The following is a 25,000-nucleotide window of genomic DNA, read 5'->3' as shown; positions in this document are numbered from 1 at the left end:
AAAAATACCGAAAATTACAATTATAGCAAAAATAACGAGACTAAAGGACAATTGTTTCTCCCGCTTGCTTGATTTGATATTGTCGCTAAATTTGTTATTTTCGTTATGTTTGTAGGGCCGCCTTCCCTTGTCTGCCTTGAAGAATTGTTATTCTTGCTGCTGTCCTTTGCTTCATTTGATATTTTTGCAATTTTTGCTATTTTCGTAATATTTGTGGGACCCCCTTCCCTTTTCCGTCTTAAAGAACTGCTATTTTTGTGTCTCTCGCTTGCTTGATTTGATATTTTCGCTAAATTTGTTATTTTTGTTATTTTCGTTATATTTGCGGGGCCTCCTTTCCATGTCTGCCCTGAAGAATTGTTATTCTTGCTGCTGTCCCTTGCTTGATTTGATATTTTCGCTAAATTTGTTATTTTTGTTATTTTCGTTATATTTGTGGGGCCTCCTTCCCTTGTCTGCCTTGAAGAACTGTTATTCTTGCTGCTGTCCCATGCTTGATTTGTTATTTTTGCTATATTTGTAGGGTCCCCTTCTCTCCCGCTTTCAGAAACCGGGCTAGGATTTTCAGCCCGGGTTGAAATCTTCTCCATGTAATCGCAACTTTCATTTCAAGAGGATGTCTTTCAAAACCCGGGCTGAAATTCGTCATGTAATCGGGCCCAAAGACTGATTTTGCGAAAGTCGATAATAAGTGGACTTCCTGGTTCGGATTTAAGTAGTGGTCGAAAGGATTTGAATATTGCCTTGTACCCATAATATTTACCGAGAGTAAGTTTACAAGTTCTGAACTTGATTAAGGCCTTCATATTGAAATCAGTTTGTTTGGAACTTGGAATTTGTTGTTTCTAGAACATATAATATGTCATATGTCATGCGAGCGTGGCAAATGCAAGCTTGAATGGAATTGGAACCAATAAACGTGCAATTGCTTTGCACTACCCTAGCAACTGAGCTATCAACCCAGGTGGGAGATTGTGAATTCTATTTCTTAGTATGTTTGAACCGTGGGATGGACATGAAAGTAATGAAAGTTAGAATATATGAAATTTCTAATATTTTAAAATCATTTCACTCACGACTTACGGGATGAAACGTGAACTCGCAATCGATCAGCTCCCAGCCGGTTTCATGGCTTACTTGGACGATCAATGCAGCGCACTGGATGATCATGGCTTCCAATTCCATTCAAGCTTTCATTTTCCAGGCTTTAATACAACTGCTATAGTCGCTTTTCTAATTGCGATGAGTTTTAATCTCTATTTCATTAGGAATTTCAGAGGAAATGATCCTAAACTACCATCAGTTGGCGAATGAAAGGGATAGACCCTTGTTGAAATTGGAAAGAATTTATTTTCTATGTCTCATTGCAGGTTTCTAGCTAAAGTGCACCCTAAAACAGAGATTCCAGTTATTGCCACTGTCTTGTCCGGCGTACTAGCGGCGTTCCTTGCCTTGATATTCGACCTTGCTGCTCTGGTTGAAATGATGTCTATTGGTACTCTACTCGCCTACACGATAGTGGCCTTGTGTGTTCTCTTGCTCCGCTATCAGCCGGGCACTGTGGGCATTGTTAAAGGTGAAGAAGACATATTTTCCACCATTGAAGACAACTCAGTTCAAGGCGAATACGAAAAGGAAGATACTCGACTGATGAACGAAACTAATGGTCCCACCCTCGAAACAGCTGGTCGTGCAGCTCTTGGAATCTACTGTAGCCTAGCTGTGTTTTTCTTCACCAGTATCTTCGTAATTTGGGGAGGCGAGGCTCTTCTCAAGGCTCAATCATGGGCCATTCTTCTGGCTGTTGTATTAAGTGTTCTCCTGATTGCCAGCATAGTGCTCCTTGTGCGTCAGCCCCAAAATAAGACGCCCCTACCGTTTCAAGTGCCTTGTGTACCTGCAATCCCTTTGCTCTCAATATTTATCAATGTATTCCTGATTCTGAAGCTGTCGTATCTGACGTGGATACGGTTTGCTGTTTGGATGACAATAGGTGAGTTACTTTTTATCATTACACTCATTGTAAGTATTTGGGACTAAGCTTGACATTTGCTTTTAGTATATCCTTTTAATTATACTATTTAGCATTTCCTTTCTTCATGGGACTAGCGCACGGTTTTTTCCCAAAGAAAAACCACAATGAACCGGATACGAAGTTCCTATGGAAACGGGTTTTCAGAGCTTCTGAGATTCTGAAAAACGGACATAAGCACCAAGGAACATTGTTAAGGTGAATCAGTTCAGTTTTATTAAAAGGAATGGAATATCTCAGCATCTCGCCTCGATAAATTAGTGAACACCAATTTAGTAAAAAGTGGAGTAGATTTCGTTGGTCATTTTGGAAACTAGTGCTAACCTACTATTTTGACATCGTGTAATTTTGGATTTTGGGGCCCATATAACGCGTCAGTGCCGGTTAATTCTTGTTGAATTTATACTTTTGTTCAAGTGCAAAACCAAAGCTAGAAACATATCATGGTTGAAAACCCTGACTGATAGGTGGCTATTTGGAAAACGCGCCCGTGTTAAATTCGGTAATTTCGAAGACAAATCCAGCCTACGCTTGTTAAGGTTCACATTGCAACCGGACCACGGTTGTTCAAAGGTTGGATAACTATCCAGTGGATAAGTCGCTATCCAGAATGTAAAATACTTAAAGAAGGATTTTCGAACACGCCTTGTGCTTAGAGTATGCATATTCACAGTTACGCGATCAAATATTTAAATCTTTGCACAGATTAAAAATGTTGGATAGTGACTTTTTTATCGGATAAACTTATACGGCCTTGCAGACTGGGGCCTGGTTGACATTGGGACATAGTGCCGCCCGCGCTCCTTTGAACCGTGATGATGATGGCGTTTTACCCTACATCTATTTGCATCTTATTAAAAGAAAAGGACGTTAACTATTATTAGGGGCACCCTTTCCCTTAATACCAAATAGGCTATTTCCGAGTTCATGTCTGCCTCCTCTTCAAAGCGATTTCAAGTGCGAAGTTTTTCTTATGAAAATTAGTTTTCATTCATATGTAAAGTAGAACTCATTACCATAACAACAAATTCGCACTTAGACTCGCTTTGAAGAGGAGACAGACATGAACTCGTAAATGGCCTATTGGTGACACATAAATAGGGGACTCTTGTGATAACGTTGGATAACCCCTGATGAGGGCAATAGACAGGAGTGTGGAACGTTAGGACTTTGAATTATAACTTTATAAGCTGCATTCAAAAATCTTCAAACCATATTAGCATCGAGCATGTCAGACGAATCCAACCATTTGTAGTAGCGGGATATTGAGCCGGCACAACCGCATGCAAATAGATTTGCTGACCTCATTATCACTGTTTACATTTTGTCTCATTAACATACGGGTTTGCGCCACAAAAGGCACAAATTGACCTCGAAAGGTAAAAGTAAGCGTTTAGCTTAGTTTAATTCCCAATTTTAAGCGTTTTGGCTTTGATAACGAGCGAGTTATTTGTTATCAAAAACTGGAAAATTCTTGGGTGGCAAAAGCACTAATGAGCCCATACATTTTTTTTTGCCAAATTTCGAATTTTCGAAGCGTCAAAGTTTCATTAGGCAATGCGCTTTCAATATTCAGTACTTATTTTTTAGATGGTGTTTAGAAAACGATGGGCTCATGCTAATGTGGCAAAAAATGTAAACAAAGATTCCCCAATTGGACACCTCTTTCACCGCACCATGCGGTCTCCTCTTGAAACATACGACTTCCTAAGAACGTTGGACTCTCTAAAAAAAATTGGTTAGATGCCACGAAGTAGGTGGCATAGCCTTAACCATGTGTTGTAGGTTGAAAGTCCGAAGACTTTTCTCGTCCTTATCGAGGGAGATGCTAACCTTCTCTCGGCTCATACAACACGTCTTAACACATGTGTTTGTCATGTTTTTATGCGATAAAAACATGTTTACCCTTCACTTGTGGTAACACAATTTCTACTCATTCTCACACTGGAGAATTGTCCTAGTTTTTAATAAACCGGAAAGCGTACTTATACTGATTGAAAACTGTATTTATAAATCATTGCTCCTTATTTGTATTTATGTAAAGATATCCTTTTTTTATTTTGCACTTTTCCTTCTACGCATGCGCAGTATAAAATGTAAAGAATATGCCCTCCGTTTCTTGTCAATGTCGTACTTTGTACCTTCTTTTGTCTCTGCCTTTTGCGTTATAAAGTTTTGATTTTCATTAAAATAAATATCATCTCAAATGGGCAGTCGCTTTGCAATCATTTTGGAGACAGTCATTGTCTTCATTGCTTTCTCTGCTCATTATTTTTATGAAGGCGTAAATCAGAATTCCTTGTAATCTTTAATCGTGGATATTGCGCAACATTGTGTTCACATCAGGCCCGCACAGAGTGCACAGAGTTACAGTTACAGCAGCGGGAACGCGAATACTTATTTTCAATCTCTAGACTGACTGTGAAACCAACAGTCCAAGGCAAAAAGGTACCCAAGATTTCGTTGATGATGGCTATTTTTTTTGCGCGACATAAAATTAAAGCTGCGTCTTCTCCTAAATAGCTCTCTGCTGATCAAAATGTTTTGTACCCGCAACAAAAAATTGTATATTGTTTCCCCCCAAATTTAATTTTATTGCATCCATTTTTATTTTGCGCACCAAAAGTAAAGAAAATGTGTACCTTGTTTAGTTGTTCCCATATTTAAAATTTTCCGCATCTTGTTTGTGACCGCAAAAAACATATTGACGACAAAATTTTCAATCTGTTCTAAACACGTTAATTTCAACGTTATAAATTTCGATTGGTTTTGGTTGATGTGACCCTTCGTTGGATGTTTGAATCTTGACTAGCAAACGATCGCATGATGACACCAATACCATACCTCTGAATCAAAAGGAATGCACATGAAAATGTTTCAGTGGCATTAAAGTTCAAAGCATTTTACACAGATTGCAATTGTTCGTTTTTCAATGAATCAAATACATAAAAAACTGACCATTAAAGCAATTGTTAGATAGATTCTGTTCTAGATTAATTGGAGTGGCTTCATTTAAGTGGTTGATACTGTATTTCCTCGAATAAGCGCCCTGCTAGAGTTTCGGCTAGAGGGAGGGGCGCTTATTGGAAGGAGGGCGTTTAATCGAGGGGGCGCTTATTAAGTGTTCTTTTCAACGAAGACTAGAGAATGCCTAGTTGTTCCTGGGATGTTCACGGCATTTACCAAGAGCGCGCCAATAGGACAAGAATTAAACGAACAGATAACGCACATAAAGGAACTCTGCAAGCACATGGAGATACGAATAATTGGAAGTGACTTAACGGAAAATAAACTATTCTTCTGTACTGATTCCGCTGTATATATAGTTATAAATAAAGTGGCAATATATACAGGTTTTCCTTGTTTTACTACTATTTAAGGAAGTGAGGGATGGGTGTGGGGGGCGTTTATTCGAGAGGGGCGCTTGTTTGACATTATGGCCTCGGGGTGGGCGCTTATTAGGGAGAGGGCGCTTATAAGGGCGTGGGCGATTATTCGAGGAAATACGGCATTTGCCTCATATTGCACCGAGCGGTAGGTAACTGAGATTCTCGAACAGACAGTGGTAGCTCTCAGTTTTACGAAGTTTTCTGCACGGGCTGCTTTCAAATCTTACCCATGAAATGTATCCCAAAGCAGTTGTTACCCAGACAGAAAAAGCAGTAAACTATTAAACTATCAATAACCCATTGAAGCAAAGGAATAAAAATAATTCTAAAATAAATGCGATAAAAACGGTTTTTCACGCAATGAAAATCGTGCAGAGGCTTTTAAACTAAGCCAATTGTTTCGTTGTCATATTCGACGGCATTTTATCTATAGATAGTTTCACAATTTAGAAGTATTAAGAATTCTCTTCTTTCCATTTCAGTGTTTTTTCACCAGTAAGAACACCTGTTATAACCGGTGTTTAGGTGCTTTTTTAACTGAAACTAAACAACAGGTTGTCCTCACAGACACGATCAAAGTGTAAACACTCCTTACGCGATTTTAGTGTAGCGGGCAAGGCCAGAATCGACGGTTGAAATTTGTTGATCTGAAGTTAGATTCTCTTTAATAGATTGTCCTTGAGCGCAGAAATAGTTGAAAGAATTGGGATGTGATCACTGTAATACGCAGCAGGGTGAACGTACGTGGCGCATCGTGTAATCGCCGAGAAATGCGCTGTTGGTTATAATCATCGCTAAATTTTTCTTCTCTGGAAAACCGCTTTTTGTAAGATGATTTTTCATTTTTTTTAAAGAGGAAAAAAGAAAAGTAGAACAAGCTACATTATGGAATTTAAGCCTTGAAGAAATGCGTTGCTTTTGGAAGTTTTGGAGGCGGAAGTGGATAGATCCAGCATCTTTAGCAGACACAAAACTCGCTCGTTGTTTGTCTCTGATTGATTTGACCGCTTTAGGAGTTGGTTGTACGCTTGGTGCTGGTGTTTATGTCATCGCTTGTGAAATAGCTCGCGATGTTGCTGGTCCCTCCACGGTGATATCATTTTTTATCGCTGGAATCGCATCGGTTTTATCAGGATTGTGTTACGCTGAGTTCGGCGCACGTGTACCTAAAGCTGGCTCTGCTTACGTTTACAGCTATGTTACTGTAGGGGAGTTAGTCGCGTTTATTATTGGCTGGAATCTGGTGATGGAATATATGATAGGAGCTGCTGCTATTGGACGAGCGTGGAGTGCATATTTCGATTCTATGGTACATGATAAAATTAGATCCTGGATTCTCGAAAATGTTGGATCCATCCAAATGGAAGGACTTGGTGGCCATCCCGATTTCTTAGCAGCAGCAATTATTATAATCCTCACGATTATTCAACTGTTTGGTGTAAAAAAGTCTACTGTGTTTATATTCGGGGTGACTTGCGTAAATATTGTTGTCATTGTTTTTATTATTATCATGGGTATAATCTTAGCCAGACCTCAGTACTGGTCGGATTTCATGCCGTATGGACCTTCGGGTGTCCTTGCGGGGTCCGCTACGGCATTCTTTGCCTTCGTTGGCTTTGATGTCATTGCTACAGCTGGTGAAGAAGCAAAAAATCCAAGTAAATCAATCCCATTATCTATAATGCTAGCGTTGTCCATTTGTTTCTTTGCATATTTTGGCGTTTCTGCTGCAGTGACATTAATATGGCCCTATAACATGTTAGACTATGGGGCGGCATTACCGAAAGCCTTTGAGCATCGAGGAGCACACTTTGCAAAGTACATCATTGCAGTAGGTGCGCTTTGTGGAATGACAGCTGCAATCAATGGCGGACTTTTCCCGCTGCCGCGTTTACTCTACGCTATGGCCTCCGATGGACTCATTTTCAAGAGTTTTGCCCGTGTTAGCAAAGCTACCGAGGTACCCTTTGTTGGAACAATTTTCTCGGGGATTCTGGCTGGCTTTCTTGCAATGATCTTTGAGCTGCAGGCTCTTGTAGAGATGATGTCAATAGGGACACTTCAGGCTTACACAATTGTGTCTACATCGGTACTTATTTTGCGATATCAACCTGGAACAATAGGAATTGTGAGTAGCACCGAGGGAGACTCAGAATCGAGCCAAGACTGTCGATCGACAGACCTTCTTCGAGAGCCAACAGAGCGATCAGGAAAGATTTCAAAATGCATTATTTGGTTCTTGTTCTTTTACTTTTTCTGTTTTAGTGCTTTTCTGATCAATGGCCTTATCCCAATGTATCAAGGCGAAGTTTGGGCAATCTTTCTGGTGGGGTTGTTGGTCATAGTTTTCATAGCTGCTATTGTTTTGTTGAGCTTACAACCCAAGAGCTCAACATTGTTACCATTTCAAGTTCCGCTTGTTCCTTGTCTCCCTCTCGCTTCAATGTTTATTAACATATATCTTATGATGGAGCTTAATCCTGCCACTTGGATGCGATTTGGGGTTTGGATGGCAATAGGTGAGAGTGTACTGCTGACAATGACATCCTAGGCTCGCACTGCGTGCGCAAGGACGCGGTATCTTGGTGTGCGACCCTGATTGCAACTAGCTTTCTTCTTTTTCAAACCAAACGATCAACCACTCACAAATAATTTTATCTAGATTCTACAAACTTTAGCTGCCATTTTGTGACGCCTCAATGCATTCACAATGCAAGAAAAAAGAAAAAAAACCCCAACATATTTTACCTGATCGCCACCAAAACAGTCTTGCGTCGGCTCAATGTTGTTGTTTTAAGTGCTCTAAGCCGAAAGCTCACGGGTTTTTTAATCTTGCACCAAAAAAGGTGTTTTAAAGAACGTGCTTTTCGTTTCGTGTTGGAACGGAACTGTTTGAAAAGAAATGTTTTCCGTTGCAAATAACCGTATGCCTTAGTGTGCAAAATTCGTTGAAACCTGATGGGGCTCTGTGAAATATCGCTCTAGATCTGAAAGTCTCTTCAGGGTGACGAAAAATCGAAATAAGTATAAATTTCAAATATCTTACCTAGGGTGTCTAACCTGTTAATTTCTCTCTTAAACAGGTTTATCAATATACATATTCTACGGGCTCCGGCACAGTGTGGAAGGCAAGAGGCAGAGCGAACAAGAAGGTTATGTACCCTTACAGCAAATGGACAGCAAAAAAAATGATCAAGGAGAGTAACAGGAGGATAAAACATAAAAAGTTTTCATCTGATCCACAAGAGATACTTCTTGCTATGTGAGGTCGAGGACTGTAAATGAAGTCTTGAGTTTTAGTTACAACCAAAAAACTGACGTTAGTATTAAACATACGTTAGTGACACGCGAAAGGACCAAACCAAAGAATAAAATATCGCATTCACCACTAAATACTGCAAAACAACTTTAAAAATTACAACAAACTTGAAAAGATGCATGGATAGACATAAAGGAAAAAGATTGAAAGGGATTTTATTTGAGTAAATTTTATTCTTGTCTTTAGAGCCCTCCGTTTCTTTGAATCATGTGTTCGACGAAACAGAGGGCTCTGGTCACACCTAAAAAATTATTTTTTTTCATCGGCTGATAAAAAGTGAAATATGGCGACCACGCTGAAAAAAGCTTGTACAAGTTTCCACGAAATTAGTCCATCCACTGTAACGATATCATTTCCAATCGCTGGGGAAGGAACTCTCCAACGTACCACAAAACGTTGTAAAAACATGAGGTGTTATTCTTTACATTTAGTTCTTACCATTGTGTAATGAAATGCGTCTCATTAATCATCACGGCTAAAACTCTGTTTTTAAAAAACGATCTTAAAAGTGTCCATAGACAAATTTTACTCTGTCATCGAGAAACAGAAAAGCATCTTGATTATTGCTTTGACCTTAAGCGCCTACACCTCATTCTTTGAACTTCTCTATTTGATCGGATATGATCACATTGAGAGGGGAAACAACCAGAACACAGCAGTCGCTGACTTTTTCTTCCACCTCCGTTTCACCGACCACGTGACCAAAGAACCGGAGAGCTCTGGGGACGAGATTTACGAAACTCACTGGGATGAAAATTATTTTTTTCTTGTTTGTGATGTAACGCAAGAGAGGACGATGGGAGAAAACACATCCACCATACATGGACCTCTTCCAATGATAATTTTTTTCAATGTAATTTAGCCGTGGTCATGATGCGCGGCTATTTTAAAGTGCACCATACTCAAATATTTTTCATATATATTATTAATCTCCCCACCTAAAGCAAACATGTTTTACCATTCTTACCTCACAATGTCGCTTTTTATTCGCCGGGCAAAACGTGCGAAGTTATCAAAACCAGCAGTAATTTGGACCTGCGACCGTGATGTGAGAGGTATGAGTCTATTCCAGATTTGACGTCACAAACTGCTTTTCAATGCAACATTTCTTTGAAAACAGGAATGCAAAGTAGTTTGTGACGTAAAATCGAGAATAGACCCGTTCCTCTCACATCAAGGTCGTGGGTCCAAATTACTTCTTGTTCTGCCAAGTTTACGTGGCTTGCAGTGCACAGAAAAAGAGAAATTCTGTGTAACAATTGTAAGATATGTTTTCACTGGATGGGGAGATTTATATTAGGAACGAAAAATATTTGAATTTAGGTGCAGTTTAAGGGAGACACCTGACTGGCTAGTTGCAATTGCTCAATGGACACGGGACCAAAATAACTTTCAAAGCATGACGAGACAACACGATCTCTTCCTCAAATAAAGTATTACCCTCCATTTTGATCACTCTGTCCCAGGACTTGTGGTAGCAAATAAAAAGAAAAAAAGTAAAAGCAGCCCCTGGACAGGATTTGAACCCGGAGCACCCACTGACTAGTCGAAGTCAGTTCCCACGGCCTGCTCCCGTCTGACCTTGTGGCTCGGTCGGTGGAGCGGCGGAGATCTAACCCGAAGGTCGTGGGTTCAATTCCCACCTTGGTCAGAGTTTTTCTCTGTCCTTGTGTGGGCCCAGTTCCATCAGTAGGGCTAACGCTCACATGGTTCCCATGGGATAACAATCTAGCACTTCACGTTACACTACACTCACTTCAGTTAATTCTGACTAGAAAATGTGCCGATTATTTACGAAAACTAATTAGCATATATATAAAATCATTGCTGAATAATGGTTGAGTCCGAAGCTTGATTTTAAAATGGTTAGCTTTCTCTTGAAGTTTGGTAACCAAAATTTTTCACCGTGTAAGCTTGCTTCTTTGCGGGGGTTAATACACGTTTACAGCGGCACATTTAAAAGAAAGAATTATTGACTTTAATAAAAAATAACTTCCTTGCTGTTAGTGATGTGTTCCCAGGTTCGAGTCCTGCGAGTTCAGACATTCGGGTTCGGCTTTGAAAAGAAATATATTCATTTCCCATGATCCCTATCAAGTTTTCAGTGTCCAAAATGAACGATAATTCTTCACTTGGAAGACATTGATCCTTCAATTGAGGGAGAGACTTGGTTGATAGAAACAGATTGAAAAAACTACCATGGGGCCTGGGAATGTGTTCTCTCCACCTATCCTCTCTTGTGTAAAGATAATTCATGAGCCAAGGGAATATATAAAACTGCATTAAGAGCGGAGATTTACAAACGATTTCCCCAAAACATCCCAAAGTATTGTGGCATAACCCCTTAAAGTGGTACTATGAAAAAAAATCAAATCTTATTTTCCTTTGAATTTCAAAACTATGTTAACTAAACAATAAGTGATCCAAGTTTTAAGCCTTGATTTCAAAAAGACACTTGTTTATTTTAACTGGAATTTTCCTATTTAATGGTCTTGAGGGAGCTGGATCGAGGAGAACATGACTTGAAAGACTCACTAGTTTAAGAATGCAATGCGTTTGTACGCGACGCAATTAATATGAATCACCTGGAGTTTCTAGCCTGCGAATACAGAGATATTTCCGGCAGACGTTTCTCTTCCCCAGAAATACATCTGTGTCCGCAGGCCAGGGAGATTCGGGCTTTCAGATTTTTAAACTCATGTTTTTTATACATAATAAACTGCGTTTAAACGCTGACATTTTAAGCTATTTAGTGGATGATGTCATGTTTCCCAAGATCCAACCCTCTGAGGTCCAGTTGGTCAGTTTTGAACATGAGTAATGGCGGACCGTGAAATCCAAAACTTACACTCGAAGTAAACAGCCTTTGGATAAAAATCAAAGCACAAGATTTTGTCAGGCAGGTGTTGAGCAAACACACTTTCAAAATTTGAAGAAAAAAAGGAGAGGGACTTTTTGATCATAGTACCACGTTAAATTCCTAAAGGAAATTACTGAAGAGCGAACGCAGCCTCAAAAGGGCAGTATTATTTCGGCCAATTTCGGCCCGTAAGATCACGAAAAGATACTCCGCGAATGAACCAAGTACAATTTGGTCGAGAGAAAGGACTTTAGTCCACATTGCCGCACATCGGTAAAATAAGAGTAGCCTTACCATATGAATAAAGAAGAATTGTCGCGGTCATCTCTGGTTGTCTGTGTTCTATAGCTACCTTGTATAATTCGACTGAAATACACCGTGTATTTAAGCTAGATAAATTGAAGTGGTTCATATCAAGACGCATTCAGAAACCTTTCCTCTGAACTAATTTTTTTTTCTCTTTCACGGATGCACTTGTTTCGACTGTAAAGACATACGGTAATATCCAGTTGTCTTTTTAAATTGTTGCCCTCTTGGACAGGAAAGTCATTCAGTTGCCGGATTGTAGATGTACACTATGCACAAAAGACGCTCATTTATCTTGATTATAAATTTCTTAAAATGTAATTTATCCCATGTTATTCACATTTGTTGATTTACCTATTAATCTCCGGTTAAGGCGGGGTTGATAAAGTGAATCATTCAAAGAGGTTTCTCTCGGTGTTAGAACTTCACAAATTTTCCATTTGTGTGTTTTTTGTTCTTTTTCTTTTTGCGCTTTTTGTTTTAGTTCCTTTTTTTTTTATCAAGGGGCGAGTTTTACTTATATTTAAACATACAATTGGCAATAAACAGTTTATTCAACGAACTCCATGATATAAACTAATCAAGAAGTTGTCTGAGGCCATGGCCTTAAGCTTAAGTGTACGGGCTTGACTCCTATGTTTTCAATATTGCAATTAATCCAGTTTGAACCATTTGCACCCTTCTTTCTACATGTGAACTTTAATGAATTTAGCACCTTTTCAGCTCTGAATCAAAACGGCTAAAAACAATAGACCAATAATTGCCAAAATCTTAATCAATTGATGACGATTTCAAACAATAGACCGCATAGGACTCAATAAAATGAAACGGAAAATAGAAGCATCGTTAACGAGTTTAATCCGCTGTGAATGATGTCCGTTTACGCGGATGTTACATTGAAAGGAAGTAAAGGCCAACTTCGTACTTTTGTTCAGTATATTTGCCCTAAGGAATCATGAGTTACGGTGTCTCGAGTGGATCATTATCAACGCGGGATTTCTTGGCTTCAATTCGAAATCAGTTGGAAGAGCGCCTTCTAAAGAACAAAATTAGCTCGCTCGAGCTCCAAGAAAAAAGATTTCTGAGAAAACATCGTTCTGACACCAGACTTTTGAAACTTACGCAAGAAGTAAGACTTGGAAATTTGGCACTGGGAAGAGTTATTGCTAATGAGAGCTCGAGAGCGGCTCGTTTGGAGGTTTGTAGCTTTATTAGCTTTTATATTTCGCCCCTGGTTGAAGATGCACCCTGCATTTGATAGTGTTCTTTTACCCTTAGATTTTTCTCAGTATCAGGCGTTCAGGCAATGAAAAGTGTAGTGCCCCCTTCCATTCGCCGGTTGCCGAAATCTTAGTTCTCGTCTTCTTCATAGGGGTCAATTTAACGCGTGCCTACACAAATGTTCCTGAATTAATTCTTTCCAACCAGGCAACTAAGTCCTGGATTCAAACTTTGAATAATTGAATTTCCATTTCGTCATGTGAACAGCGGTATTTCAACTTTGTATTTTGGGAATAGAATCTTGATGGGCAAATATTCAAGTCAAATCTGCTGATAAAACCGTCCTTCTGTTTCCGTCGTGCGGGAAAGTTTAGATCAATGACTCAGTCTTCAACGAGATCACCACAAAACAACAAACCAATTTATTTTTAGGATACTTCAACACATTGAACGACGCTTTACGAAATAGGCTAATTCCGAACCCAGAATCCCCAAAAACCTTACGATATTGCAAAGTTATACTTTGAGGTGACGTTTTCGTCGATCTCGCCGTCGTAGATCTTAAAGTTACTTTTGTCAACAAATAAGTGCAGTTTTTTTAAAATCAAAAAACAGGGCCAGTTCAAAGTAGGAAATGTGGCTACCTTAAAGTTTCGGATAATTTAAAGCAAACATTTTACCAGCTCGGATAGCAAATCGTATCCCGTATCGGGTCTTAAAGTGGTCGAGGTAAATTTTTTTGTCAGGGCTAATGAATAATAAACGAAATGGAAAAAAAAACTTCAAGTGGCTGAAGGAGGCTACTAAGCCTCAGAATATTCGGCCACCCGGTTTTCTTAAGTCGTTCTTAACGGGAAGACCATATGCCTATTTCCAAGCAATGCCAAGAAGCTAACCAGCGATAATCAGAGAAGGCTAAATGGAGATTTATAATCTGACCCACAGTTTGAACGTTGTGTTCAGTCGGTAGTACATCCCTGGTCAGAGAATTTTCACTTTTCTTGAGTGGATCCTATTTCCACGTTTATGGCGAATTCTCAGTTGGGTTTTCCGAGAATTATAGAAACACAAGTTACCCTTTGATAGTTAGTTCATTGGCCGTATTCTACACAGTTACTTCTGTTGAAACGCCACCTGGTAAGGTGGAGTCTGTTGGTTCTTTTCTCTGCACCGAGAGGTTTTTCTCCGGGTACTCCGGGTTTCCCCTTTCCACAAAAACCACTATTTGATTTGTCCCCAATTAGTGCTTTAGTGCTAAATCCATTGGCACTTAAATAAAGTTGTTATTACTTACGTTTCGTAGAAGAGTTTCAGTGGCCTACACTGGTTCATCTTGCGTTTATTCACTTCTTTACCTTCACAGGGTAAAGTTTGGTTCACAAATAAAAGAAGACAGATGTTAAAGTCCCGTTATTCGTCGACAGAGGCAAACAAAACGTCCAGTTCAGCTAACGAAGGATGCACCCAGCCAATAAGAGGGTTAGAAAAGTAATCTCTATTTGATTTAAAGAGTTCACTAAATATTTCAAGTTTATCCACTTGACGGTGTTTGGGAGACCTGATTTTATTATATTTTGTAATAAAGTCCGAAGGTTCTCCCTTTGCAAGTCTTGGCTTTTGGCCCTGCTTGACCCATGTCACGCCCATATTCTCACCAGAGGGATAATCAACATTGTCAAGAAGAAGGCCTCAACATTTGTTATTAGATCAAGTTTGGTGTTGTTTTGAGGCTGGAACAGTGCCTGAGAAACACGGCTAAATCAGTATGCATGCAAGCGTTACCTTTCTTTCCCTTTTCTTCAAAGATTGTTGCTGTCCTTGGTTTTCAAATTGAGTTGCATGCTATTACTGTACCTTAAATGGCAGCATCTAGTCAAAGGGTTTTTTATTAAGTGTCGAAAATCAAACCGCCCAAAGTTATTAATTTAGTCATTCACCAGAGTCAAAGACAGGAAAATGAGCTAGTCATAACAAAAAGCAAATACACCCGGATAAGGGTAAAGAATGCAAAACTCGTACGTGTTACTGATAACATTGAATTTTAGTTAGCGATTGACACAAAATTTGTAGCATGGCGTGGTCCGCTACTCAACCTTAAAGAAGTTGATATAATAAATTTTGGGCATTCTTTGCACAAAACGCCAGTTGCTATAGTGCCTTATCTCACAAACATGATTTGTTTTCAATCTGCTCTAGGATTTCAAAAATATCTTCAGGAAAGAATACTTTGCCACAAGAACTCATGCCTCAAACGTCAAAGATCAAATGCCAACCTTTTGTCTATCGGAGAGCTTTCTTGAAGGAGGAAATGACGTCACCAGGCAACAAACCAATCCTTGAAAATGAAGAGCCAAAGAGTAAGGGTATCATGAGAAATCCTAGTGACGCTGGAATGGTATTTATTACCGAAGTGTTAAAAAGGAAACACGCTAATTCTTATGTTAAACGACAAACTGGAAACGGAAAGCTGTTTCCTACTTTGCTGTCATCTGATCCACTTTCGATAAGAGAGAGAAATTGTTCTGAAAAAGAGAGAGGACACGATAACTTCATTGGTTCCAAAAAGGATACCCAAATTCATACTTGTCTCGAGAGAGGCAACGCTATTTTTGTCAATGACTGCAATATTGCAGCTGGCAGACAAGTTGACGCCTCCAGTATGGCGTTATCAGAAAGAGAAGAAATATCAAGAAGAAACTTACTTCTTCCTCGCAGTACCTCAAACCGGAATTCAAGCCCTATAAATTTCTTAAAGCCCGAAGATATTTTTACTCCAGTTTTTCAGAATCAAGAGTCTCCAAAAGAAAATATTGAGGCAAGTCATGGTAAAGGGATACATGATATCTATCTGCTCTCTGTCAGCTCCGCGGAAGAGACCATCCTCCGCAAAGATGCCGTCGGTTACATGGATCCCATTGTAAAGCGGCGAATTAAAGCTCCGAACAGGCAGCGATGGGCTTTAAACGATACCTCTGGATCCGGAGTTAATACTGAAACCATTACCGTTTACGGTCCCACACGAACACAAGGAGACGATTGTAAAAACAATGGTGCTTTTGAAAATTTGTTCGCTGAATGCACGGAATCTTTAACTCAACAAGGCGATGAGCGGATCCAAAGAAACCAGACTTCGAAGAATGCAATCTCAGAAACAAGCCAAAACCTTAGCTCAGGCTCGTGTTCTTCTCATCCGGCACGAAGCGCTAAAGAAGATAAGGTGAGAATGCGGAGAAACAAAAAAAAAATGGAACCGACATGTTGGTTCTCCGGATCAATTGGGTTTTGTTCATAGTAGAATATACAGATACTTCACTCTACTCCACCCTCTCCATCTTCTTTCTCTCACCATTCCATTCCATTCCACTCCCTCAACTCCGCTCCAACCCGGCTCTACTCTCTCCACTCCTCTTCACTCAAATCCCTGTTCTCCACCCCACCTCCTTGTCTCCTCGAGCTCCACTTCTGTCAACTTCAACTCCACCCTACTTCAATTTAATTCAGTTTACCTTACATTACCTTGAACCTCACAGGAATGTCTTGTTGGTCACAAGCTAAAGGGATAACACCCAAGAATTAATGCAAAAGACAAAGACCTTGCATACACGGGAGTGAAGCTTAAATGGTCGAAAGCCTTCAGTAAAGTTTCCACTGTGAACATGTTTTTAAATGAGATGGTTACTACGCCAAAACAAAGGGAAGGCCATCAGTTGCTGGTGGAGCAGAGGCAGGCTGCATTGTCCAAGATTTATGAAGAGCTAAAAACTTGTAGGTACATAAGATTGCCTTCCAAGGGAGACACCGATAGACAAGAAGATTCTTTAGTGCCAAGGGTATTTGATAAAAAATAAAAAAACTGCTTACTAAAGGCGTCATATGTATTGCTATTACTTAGAAGCCGAAATGAAGAGATGAATGTTTTCTTCGTCATGGGATCTCATAATAAGTTTAGGAGTAAATTAAATGTCGAAGACAACAAGGAGGATGTTATTCAAAATTCAAGTTGGTGTTAGTGGTCTCATAAATAACTGAATTGTTTCTCGTTGACTGTTCCAAGTTAATTATGGTGAATATGTTACACATTAAATTTAAATTTAGGTTAAAATGATTTTAACCTAGGTTTAAATTGAAAGTAGTAAACATCAACAAATATCCATCAGTTATTAGCATGTACGTGCGTGCATATTGGTAAGTTTTTCATGACTTAGTCTGAGATCTGAACCGGGCACCTCTGACATCGCTCAGTAGAGCGTCCTTCGCCGTAACTAACCGTTAAACCACACTGGACTTGGACAAGCAGTTGTCATTAATTTTAATAGCAAATACTTTTCTCGTGGTGCAAGAGGGCCCAGACTCTTCTCGGTCATAGTAAATTATGTGAAAGTTTACTTGTGCGCAATGCGTGGCCCTGTACGGTTAGTAAAATGGCTAACACTGCTGCTTTGACCGTAGCAGGTAGTCTGTTGTCCGCCAACTTTCACGCCATCAGCCCCGTACTGGATCCAGTGCTCTAGACTTGGGGAACAAGCGTCCAATGGTAGTCCGTAGTCTGTAGTCGGAGTATCTTAAAGTCCCTAATGTTTTGCCAGCCTCCAGTTTCCATCCTTTTCTTTGATAATTGCTATGTCTTGACTTGTCAGATTTGTCAGTTCTGTCCTTGCTGTCTTCATTACGTGCTTGTAACCACTTCACTGAATCGTTGTAAAAGTTGTCGTCAATAAATAGGGTTATTTTGCTTTCTGGAACCTTAAACGTCGCCCAATGTTTTTGTAGAATATCTCTGAATCAACAAAAATTGCAGTGCTAGCCTTTACAAGCAAAATTGAGCTGAGGAAATCCGACATGATAAATTATTCGACTTTTGGCTTCACAAGAACAGCCTATTACATGATTAGTAAAACAGGAAGAGTTTGCAAATCGCTTAAGTTTTAAAAGCACGCAATTTCCACCGGCCAATCGAGCAAGATGAGTTCAGGGGATCATCAAAATTCAGGCAAAATATTTCATCAAACCGAATCTCGAGACCGAAAGTAAGCCCTAAATGCATACTGGCTAAAGTACTGAGGCAGTATATAAAGTGACAACAATGAATCTATTCACTTGATAGAATTAAGCGAAAATGTATATGGTTTCCACCATTTGCCCTTTTCATTCAAAATCGAGACTGCCAAAACTCTTCGAAATTATTCTGCCGAAAACGTTGCTCGAAACGAAAATCACACCACTACAAATACTTATTGATTGAAAAAAGAAAACTATAATTCTCTTTATTTTGATACAATAATTTGGTTTTTCATCTACCTTTCTTTCCCACCGTTGTCGCCTTTGTTGACTACGCAAACTTGCATCAGTACTCACCGTCGTGAGCTCGCGACGGTGGCTCAAGGGAAAACCGTGTCTCGTCCCAGTCCCAAACACCCCCCGTCCGTAGTCCGAAGTCCGTGGTCGGCGTATCTTAAAGTCCCTATTTACTGGGTTGCCAGTATGGCAATCGCAGTCGGAAAGTGGGTGGGATTTGTTTGTTTTCCCTTTTTTTTTTTTTAATTTTCCGTGTCAGTAAAAGTCTTGCCTGTCACTCCCCTGGTAAGTGGTGTCTTTGTGCATAGAGCCTTCTGCGCGTATTTTCTTAGGATCGAGCGGATAGTGGAAATGCGTAGATTTCTCTGGTGGACACAGGAGAATCATTAACTTAGCCTGCAATGGCGTCGAAAGTCATGTAACGCGAATGGCGTTTTAGTGGATCCTTAATAAACAAAATACACCCTTATGGAGCTCAATAATGGAAAGTCAGTTGGATAAACTAAGCAGGCGTTGAAAAACCAACACCTGGAATCTCAACAGCGACGAGTAATGGACTTCGACAACAATCTGTCGCCCGTCGAGCCGAAATCAAAGTGAGCTGTATTTCTAAAATAAGTTTTACCAAGTGTGCTGTTATGTAGAACACTGAAACCAAATGGAAAATTCTCTGGTAAGTTATGGGTTCAACAAAGACAGAGAACGAATCGAACACCTTACGTGGATCTGTGATCAACTCTGCACAGTCTTAAGGTAAAAAAAATAACTGGAAATGTGACAGCCAAGAATTATTTGAAAGAAAGCTTGTCGTGTATTTTGTGCTTCATTATTCAAGGAAAAGGTTCTTGATGCAAACGGTTTGATCCTGAAATTTAGTTTGTTGCAATATTGCGCACATTTGACACGATTGAGTTTCTTCTCTTCACGCACGCAATGAAATAGGAGGGGTTTTTACCTCTAACAGCAAATATGTTGTTTGTTTCAAAAAATTGTTCGCTGGAAAAGGTGGCCTTTATGAATTCATCATGTTTTATGATATGCGAGCTTAACTTGATAGTCTTTCTGGTGTGTTAACTAAATTAAATCGCGAGTTTGTATTTGCCATCTGCCGCGTAACCTTGATTTCCACTCTCAAAATTACCTCTAGAACCTACTTTTTGCGTAGAATAAGGTTTTAGAATGATGTTCTTGTTTTGCATAAAGCAAGCTAACAAAATCTATACCTTGCTGAGTTCGCATTTGTTAGCGGTAATAGTATTTTCGGTCCGATGCTTCTGTTTTGTGAGGGGTATATTGTTTTGGTCTCCCATCCAGAAACTAACCCCGCCGGATAGAGGAATTAACTTCAGTGCATTTTGGTATTACAAAGCTGTCAGATGCTCAGAGGGTACACTTGTGGTGAAAAGAAGTTGTGAGGGAACTTGAAAATTATCAACATGTAAGCGCAGAAGCCAATGTTTCTCGCTTCTCTTTTATTTGTTATTCTTCAGAGACTGGAATGCTGTAGTTCAATACCACACAATTCAGTGCCTTCTGATTTTCTGTAACACGTACCACAGGCAACCCAGTGTATGCTTTACGGACGCATCTCGTATCCAAGAACGGAAAGGAAATTGTTCAAACGTGTCAACTACACCAAGTTCTTTGCCAAGCCCACTCGAATATGGCGCACAATGGGAGAGACAAGATGGACAAGTATATGAAAATAAATACTCAGTCTGGCAATGGACGGGAATTTAAGAATTCTCTGATGTCCCTATTCTGCAAGAACAACGGCATCACTCAACTTCATGGAGCTCCCAGAAAACTATCAACTCAAAGTTTGATGGAAAGGAACAATCAAACAGTAAAGGAAAACATCGGAAATATCTTAAAAGAAAAGAAACAAATCATGAGATCATTGGTGTTAGGTTCTAGGGGTAATTGCTTAAAAAGTGAACATTGTGGAATGCGAAGCAACAAAACAAAGAGGTATTGAATTGGTATTTGGAATATCACCACGGAAAGGAATTACAAAGTAACCCCAGTAAGAAACAGGATTAACATTTTACCATGGAAGAAGAAGAAGAAGAAGAAGAAGAAGAAGAAGAAGAAGAAGAAGAAGAAGAAGAAGAAGAAGAAGAAGAAGAAGAAGACGAATATGAAGATGTGGATGCAGAAGCTACACCTAAACTTGCTTGTTGTTCACTTGTCAAGTCAACAAAGGAGATAAAGACATCTCAACAGGTAAAAGCAAGAAACACACAAAGAACAAAATGACAATATGCAAACCTAATACTTTTTCATTCCAAGTCAACAACTTGTCAAAATAAAAATTAATAAAGTGGACAAAAGTCCATTACACCCAAAAACACTTGGCGAAGTAACTGAAAAAGAACATGGGTTTATGAAAGTTGTAATCAAATTTGGAATTATTGATTGCACAAAACAGACTACAAATTACAGAAGACATGAATTTGTCATTAGACACAACTAAAGCAATAAGCTTCACTGCCACATGCAAAAAAGCACTTGACCAGAGTAACACATGTACAAGAGTTGCAAAAACAAGGAAATGACTTCTCATTGTTCAACTACATACAAGTAATGACTGTTTAATAAAGGTTACAAACTTTGTGAACTACCAGAAAAAAACTTTGAATTTGAGATATTGTTCAAGTACCCATAACCACTAAGGGGTTTTCTAGTGAACTTCGTTTGTGCAAGTAACTGTACATCATTCAATAATCTACCCTATAAAAAGTCAATTTTCTGATGTCTTTTTCCTTCCAAAAACCAGAAAAATAAAAAAAAACAAAGTCACATGAAGGTAATTCTTATTCAGCAAGGTTCGGTTTTTCTACTGCTCTGTGATAAAAAAAGCAGAATCGGTTATCATGCACAGTATTCCTAACCCCAACCTTAATGCTAACAATTTAAAACCAGTGCTTAGACTTAATAACAACCAAAGGCGTTCTTACTGACTAACTTATGATTAACGTACGTTAACCACATCCCCTTACTTCCAGCACTGATTTACTTACCAATATACACGTACTTGCTAACAATCGATGGACTTTTTGTTAATGTTTCCTACTTTCAATTTCAAGCTAGTTTAAAATAAAAATTAGCTATGTTGAAATCATTTAAACCTGAATGTTAAATTTACCTGTAACATCAGTGACATGCAGCTGAATGTGCTTCTGAGATCTTCTATGCAATTCCTTTTCCAGAACAACATTTCTTTTGTCACTGTTGCCCATCAAGAGCCCCGGCATTCTTGCAGACAATTTTCCCTTTTGTTGGACCGGACAGATCTAAGCATTTTTGCTCTTTAGCCATCCTTTAGGTTCTTCATACAATTCACCAACTATAAATGATATTGTTTCGCTGGTTATACATTTTGTGGATTGCGTAAGCTAGTTCAAAAAAAGGACTCAGAGTTCGTAGGTAGGTTCATCGGTAGCCATAACGGATGATAAGCTATATTTTCTCCATCAAGTCATTTACGCACGTGCGAAATTGGAGTTATCGCGGGGGCTTGGAAATGGCTTAAATTCTTTGGTAGAAAAATTTCAGTTGTTAACCAGATGGCATAGCGGTAAATGCAGTGGACACGTAAGGGCAGACGTATAATGGTGCGAGCTTCGAATCTCACGAGTGGCATGAAAAGCAAAATGAGGTAAGTCTTTAAGATTGTAAGTAGCAACAGAGAAAGAGGTAGATTAGGGAGATAAGGTGTTTTCCTTTTTTTTTTTGTTGCATTCTTTTGTAACCTCCTTAAAATGCAGGCTCCAATTTTTTTATTACATCCCCTAACAAAGGGAAAACCCTTTTTTAGACAATTGATAAAAAACTGGATTGAAACATTTTAACCTTGGTGAATTTGTTTTCAAACAAGTTTAAAACAAAATGACCTAGGTCGAAATCATTTTAACCTCAATTTAATTTCAACCTGTAACAAATACATGAAAGGCATGAGAACGAGGGCACACGGTGACTATAATTTTTGTTTTTCCAGCCTATGCCAAGTTATGTTAAGTATTCCTTTTTTCCAGTTGCCATTATTTTTTTTACGTTAATGTTGTCATTGACTTAGGTCTGTAATAAAATGTTTAAAAGTAAATTTTATTTTTGTTTATTTTTTAGTTGACAGACCCGCTCCTTTCCAGAAGTGGTTGGAAGTGCTTGGGCTGACGCCTTTTAAAACCCTCATTAATAATAATAATAATAATAATAATAATAATAATAATAATAATAATGATTTTATTGACAGCATTTCCAAGTGGTGTCTCTTCATCCGTTAATATCTAACTAAAGTTAATTACAATTAAAACAAACTTAGAAAAGACTAGGTTAAAAACGTTAAATAATTGATATTTACAAAGAAAAAAATATATAACCAGGACCTGGCTTTATCTTGTAGCAATTTCTTTGTCTCCTTAAAAAATTAGATTGGGTCCATGCAGTTTCTTAAGGAAAGGGGAAGGTTATTGAATAAATTAGCAGCTTCATCTTGAAATGTATTGGCGATCAAGCTGTATACCCTTGCTGGAGCGTAAGTTTCGATTTCTAGTTTTAAATAATTTGGGCAGTCTGAGCTGTATAAACTCTTGTGTGCACTTTTAAGTAAATGCCAATTTGATTGCCTTCATAATCATCGACATGAACTTATAGTTTGTGAATTGAATTGTAAACTGGCTTATTTCTCAGTTTTGGCTCTGTTGGGGAAGTACATTTAAATAAAGTTTACAAACTGTCCCATTTAAACGCAATTGGTGAAAGATTAGCCGAATTGTCCCTATGTGCAGGAATTGTCTCCATTTCATAGCCAAAGTCAATAACGTCTGGATCATCTGCAAGAAGAACTTGTCTGTCAAATATCTTCTGCTCCAAGAGAGGGGACATTTGTTGCCGTTCTTGGCTGTTCCAAACGCTATATCCAAAATATAATAACATACCTAGAAAGAAAAGAGACGGTTAGAACTATATATCGCGCAAGTATTTTACCCCTTGGGTCGACTTAAGGGGTTTGACTGCGTTTAACTGTGGTTTTTGTTCATGTTCAGTACCATTGAAAGTAGTTTTTCGACCGCATCTCGGTAATAATCAAGTAATAATCTTGACTAATCTTCTAGATGTTTTCCAGAAATCTCAACAAAATCTCGAGCGGACGAGATACAGTAAAGATATAGATTATCTCGGATTTTCCCGAAATAAGAATACTGGGATTTAGGCCTTGCTTTGAAAACCGTCACCTGTGACTCAGAGCTTTGTAAATTAAAATTCCTGCGCTTTGCACAAGATGAAAAGAAAATCACAAATGCCGGAAAGGGAACATCAGTTGTCATTCGAAGAACGTTTTTCCAAGCATGATATAGCTCCTCCGAGTAAACTAATCTCTTTATTTTCAGAAGGAAACACACACAATCGTTTTCTCGGGTGTTTTTTAAACTGGCCAATCATGAGAAAGCTGTGGTACAGTCGTACATTTGAGTCATTACATATCTTTGGTATTGAGCGTCATATTCAGCCTCAGACTGAGGCACCCACCAATTATTCAGTTGTCTATAACTGAAGATATATTTTGTCTTTATACTGATTGAACTTTGCTAAATTTTATATATGACTAACCTAAACCCATCCAGACCCCAAAGCGAATCCATGTCAATCTGGACAATTTCAGCATTAGGAAAACATTGAAAAAAACGGCGAGTATGGGCAGAGCTGGTACCAATGGTGCCTTGAATGATATCTTGGTTGTGTTCTGAGGCTGTAGTAAGATCACGATTATAGCAAACATGCTCAAAACTGCAAAAATCACTACAAACAATATCATGACATGACTGTGTCTTTTTACAGCTTCAAATCCATACACTGTAGCACTGCAGAGTCCGACAAAAGATACGAATAGTAATGCTACTGCCCAATTCACTATACGAAAGCTTTCTGCTGTGGGACCCCTCCTGGGGTCATCTGGTCGATGTTGGTTTGAAGTTCCTTTTTTCATTTGCAGTGAATCGTAGTCACGAGATTGATCGCTTTTTGTGATAAATTCGGTCAACAAGATTCCAGTTGTAGAAATTTCAAAGTCCTCTGGCGAGGGGTCGTACATTGAAAATTGTTCATATCTCTCGGAGTTCTTTAAATGCCACAGTTCAATTGACGTGTCATTCGGAATACTGGGTTGATATCGCAGAATCAAAACACAGAGCGAAACAAGTGTGTAGGCAAGTAACGTCCCTATGGACATCATCTCAACCAGTTCGTTTAAGTCAAACAATAAAGCAATGACTGCTGTTAGAAGACCAGGATACACAGTGGCCAAAACAGGGACCTCAGTCCTTGGATTCACATTGGCGAAGAACTTAAACAGTAAACCGTCTGAGGCCATAGCATATATGATCCTCGGTAAAGGGAACTGAGAGCCTAAAAGGCTTGATGAAAGACCACAAACAGCTCCAACGCCTATAATGTACTTAGCAAGGGGAAAGCCTCTCTGAGCGAACGCATTTGGTATTGGGGACAGCTTGTCCAGTTGATCAAAAGGCACAATTAGCGTTACTATTGCAGACACTCCAAAATAACACACAAACACA

General features: G+C 39.1%; 2 protein-coding genes and 1 non-coding gene across 5 annotated transcripts in view; 1 reads left to right on the top strand and 2 right to left on the bottom strand.

The window, feature by feature from the left end:
- The window catches only part of LOC138052142 (cationic amino acid transporter 2-like), a 31,238-nt gene extending 19,314 nt beyond the window's left edge, over window positions 1–11,924 (top strand). For 2 of the 3 annotated variants that reach the window (XM_068898519.1, XM_068898518.1), the window contains exons 3-4: window positions 1,371–1,993; window positions 8,505–11,924. In XM_068898519.1, the coding sequence (XP_068754620.1) occupies window positions 1,371–1,993; window positions 8,505–8,626 (745 nt within the window). In that variant the 3' untranslated portion in view covers window positions 8,627–11,924. Of the gene's footprint in view, window positions 1–1,370; window positions 1,994–6,268; window positions 7,941–8,504 lie in introns of those variants that run through there. The other variant, XM_068898520.1, reaches the window with a different exon arrangement.
- LOC138054723 (U6atac minor spliceosomal RNA) lies at window positions 3,760–3,887 on the bottom strand. The gene has a single exon (XR_011133375.1). It is a non-coding gene; the product is annotated as a U6atac minor spliceosomal RNA (small nuclear RNA).
- Window positions 11,925–22,522: 10,598 nt separating the features above from the next.
- Window positions 22,523–25,000, bottom strand: part of LOC138050510 (high affinity cationic amino acid transporter 1-like) — a 3,507-nt gene continuing 1,029 nt past the window's right edge. Inside the window, exons 1-2 of the mRNA XM_068896838.1 lie at window positions 24,036–25,000; window positions 22,523–23,362 (exon numbers count right to left, since the gene is read on the bottom strand). The exon at window positions 24,036–25,000 is cut by the window's right edge and continues 1,029 nt beyond it. Of these exons, the coding sequence (XP_068752939.1) occupies window positions 23,151–23,362; window positions 24,036–25,000 (1,177 nt within the window). The 3' untranslated portion in view covers window positions 22,523–23,150. The remainder of the gene's footprint in view (window positions 23,363–24,035) is intronic.

Source organism: Montipora capricornis, chromosome 6, assembly GCF_036669925.1.
Source record: "Montipora capricornis isolate CH-2021 chromosome 6, ASM3666992v2, whole genome shotgun sequence".
Classification (NCBI taxonomy): domain Eukaryota; kingdom Metazoa; phylum Cnidaria; class Anthozoa; order Scleractinia; family Acroporidae; genus Montipora; species Montipora capricornis.
The sequence above is the reverse complement of the archived record's forward strand: the minus strand, read 5'-3'. Positions and strand labels throughout refer to the sequence as shown.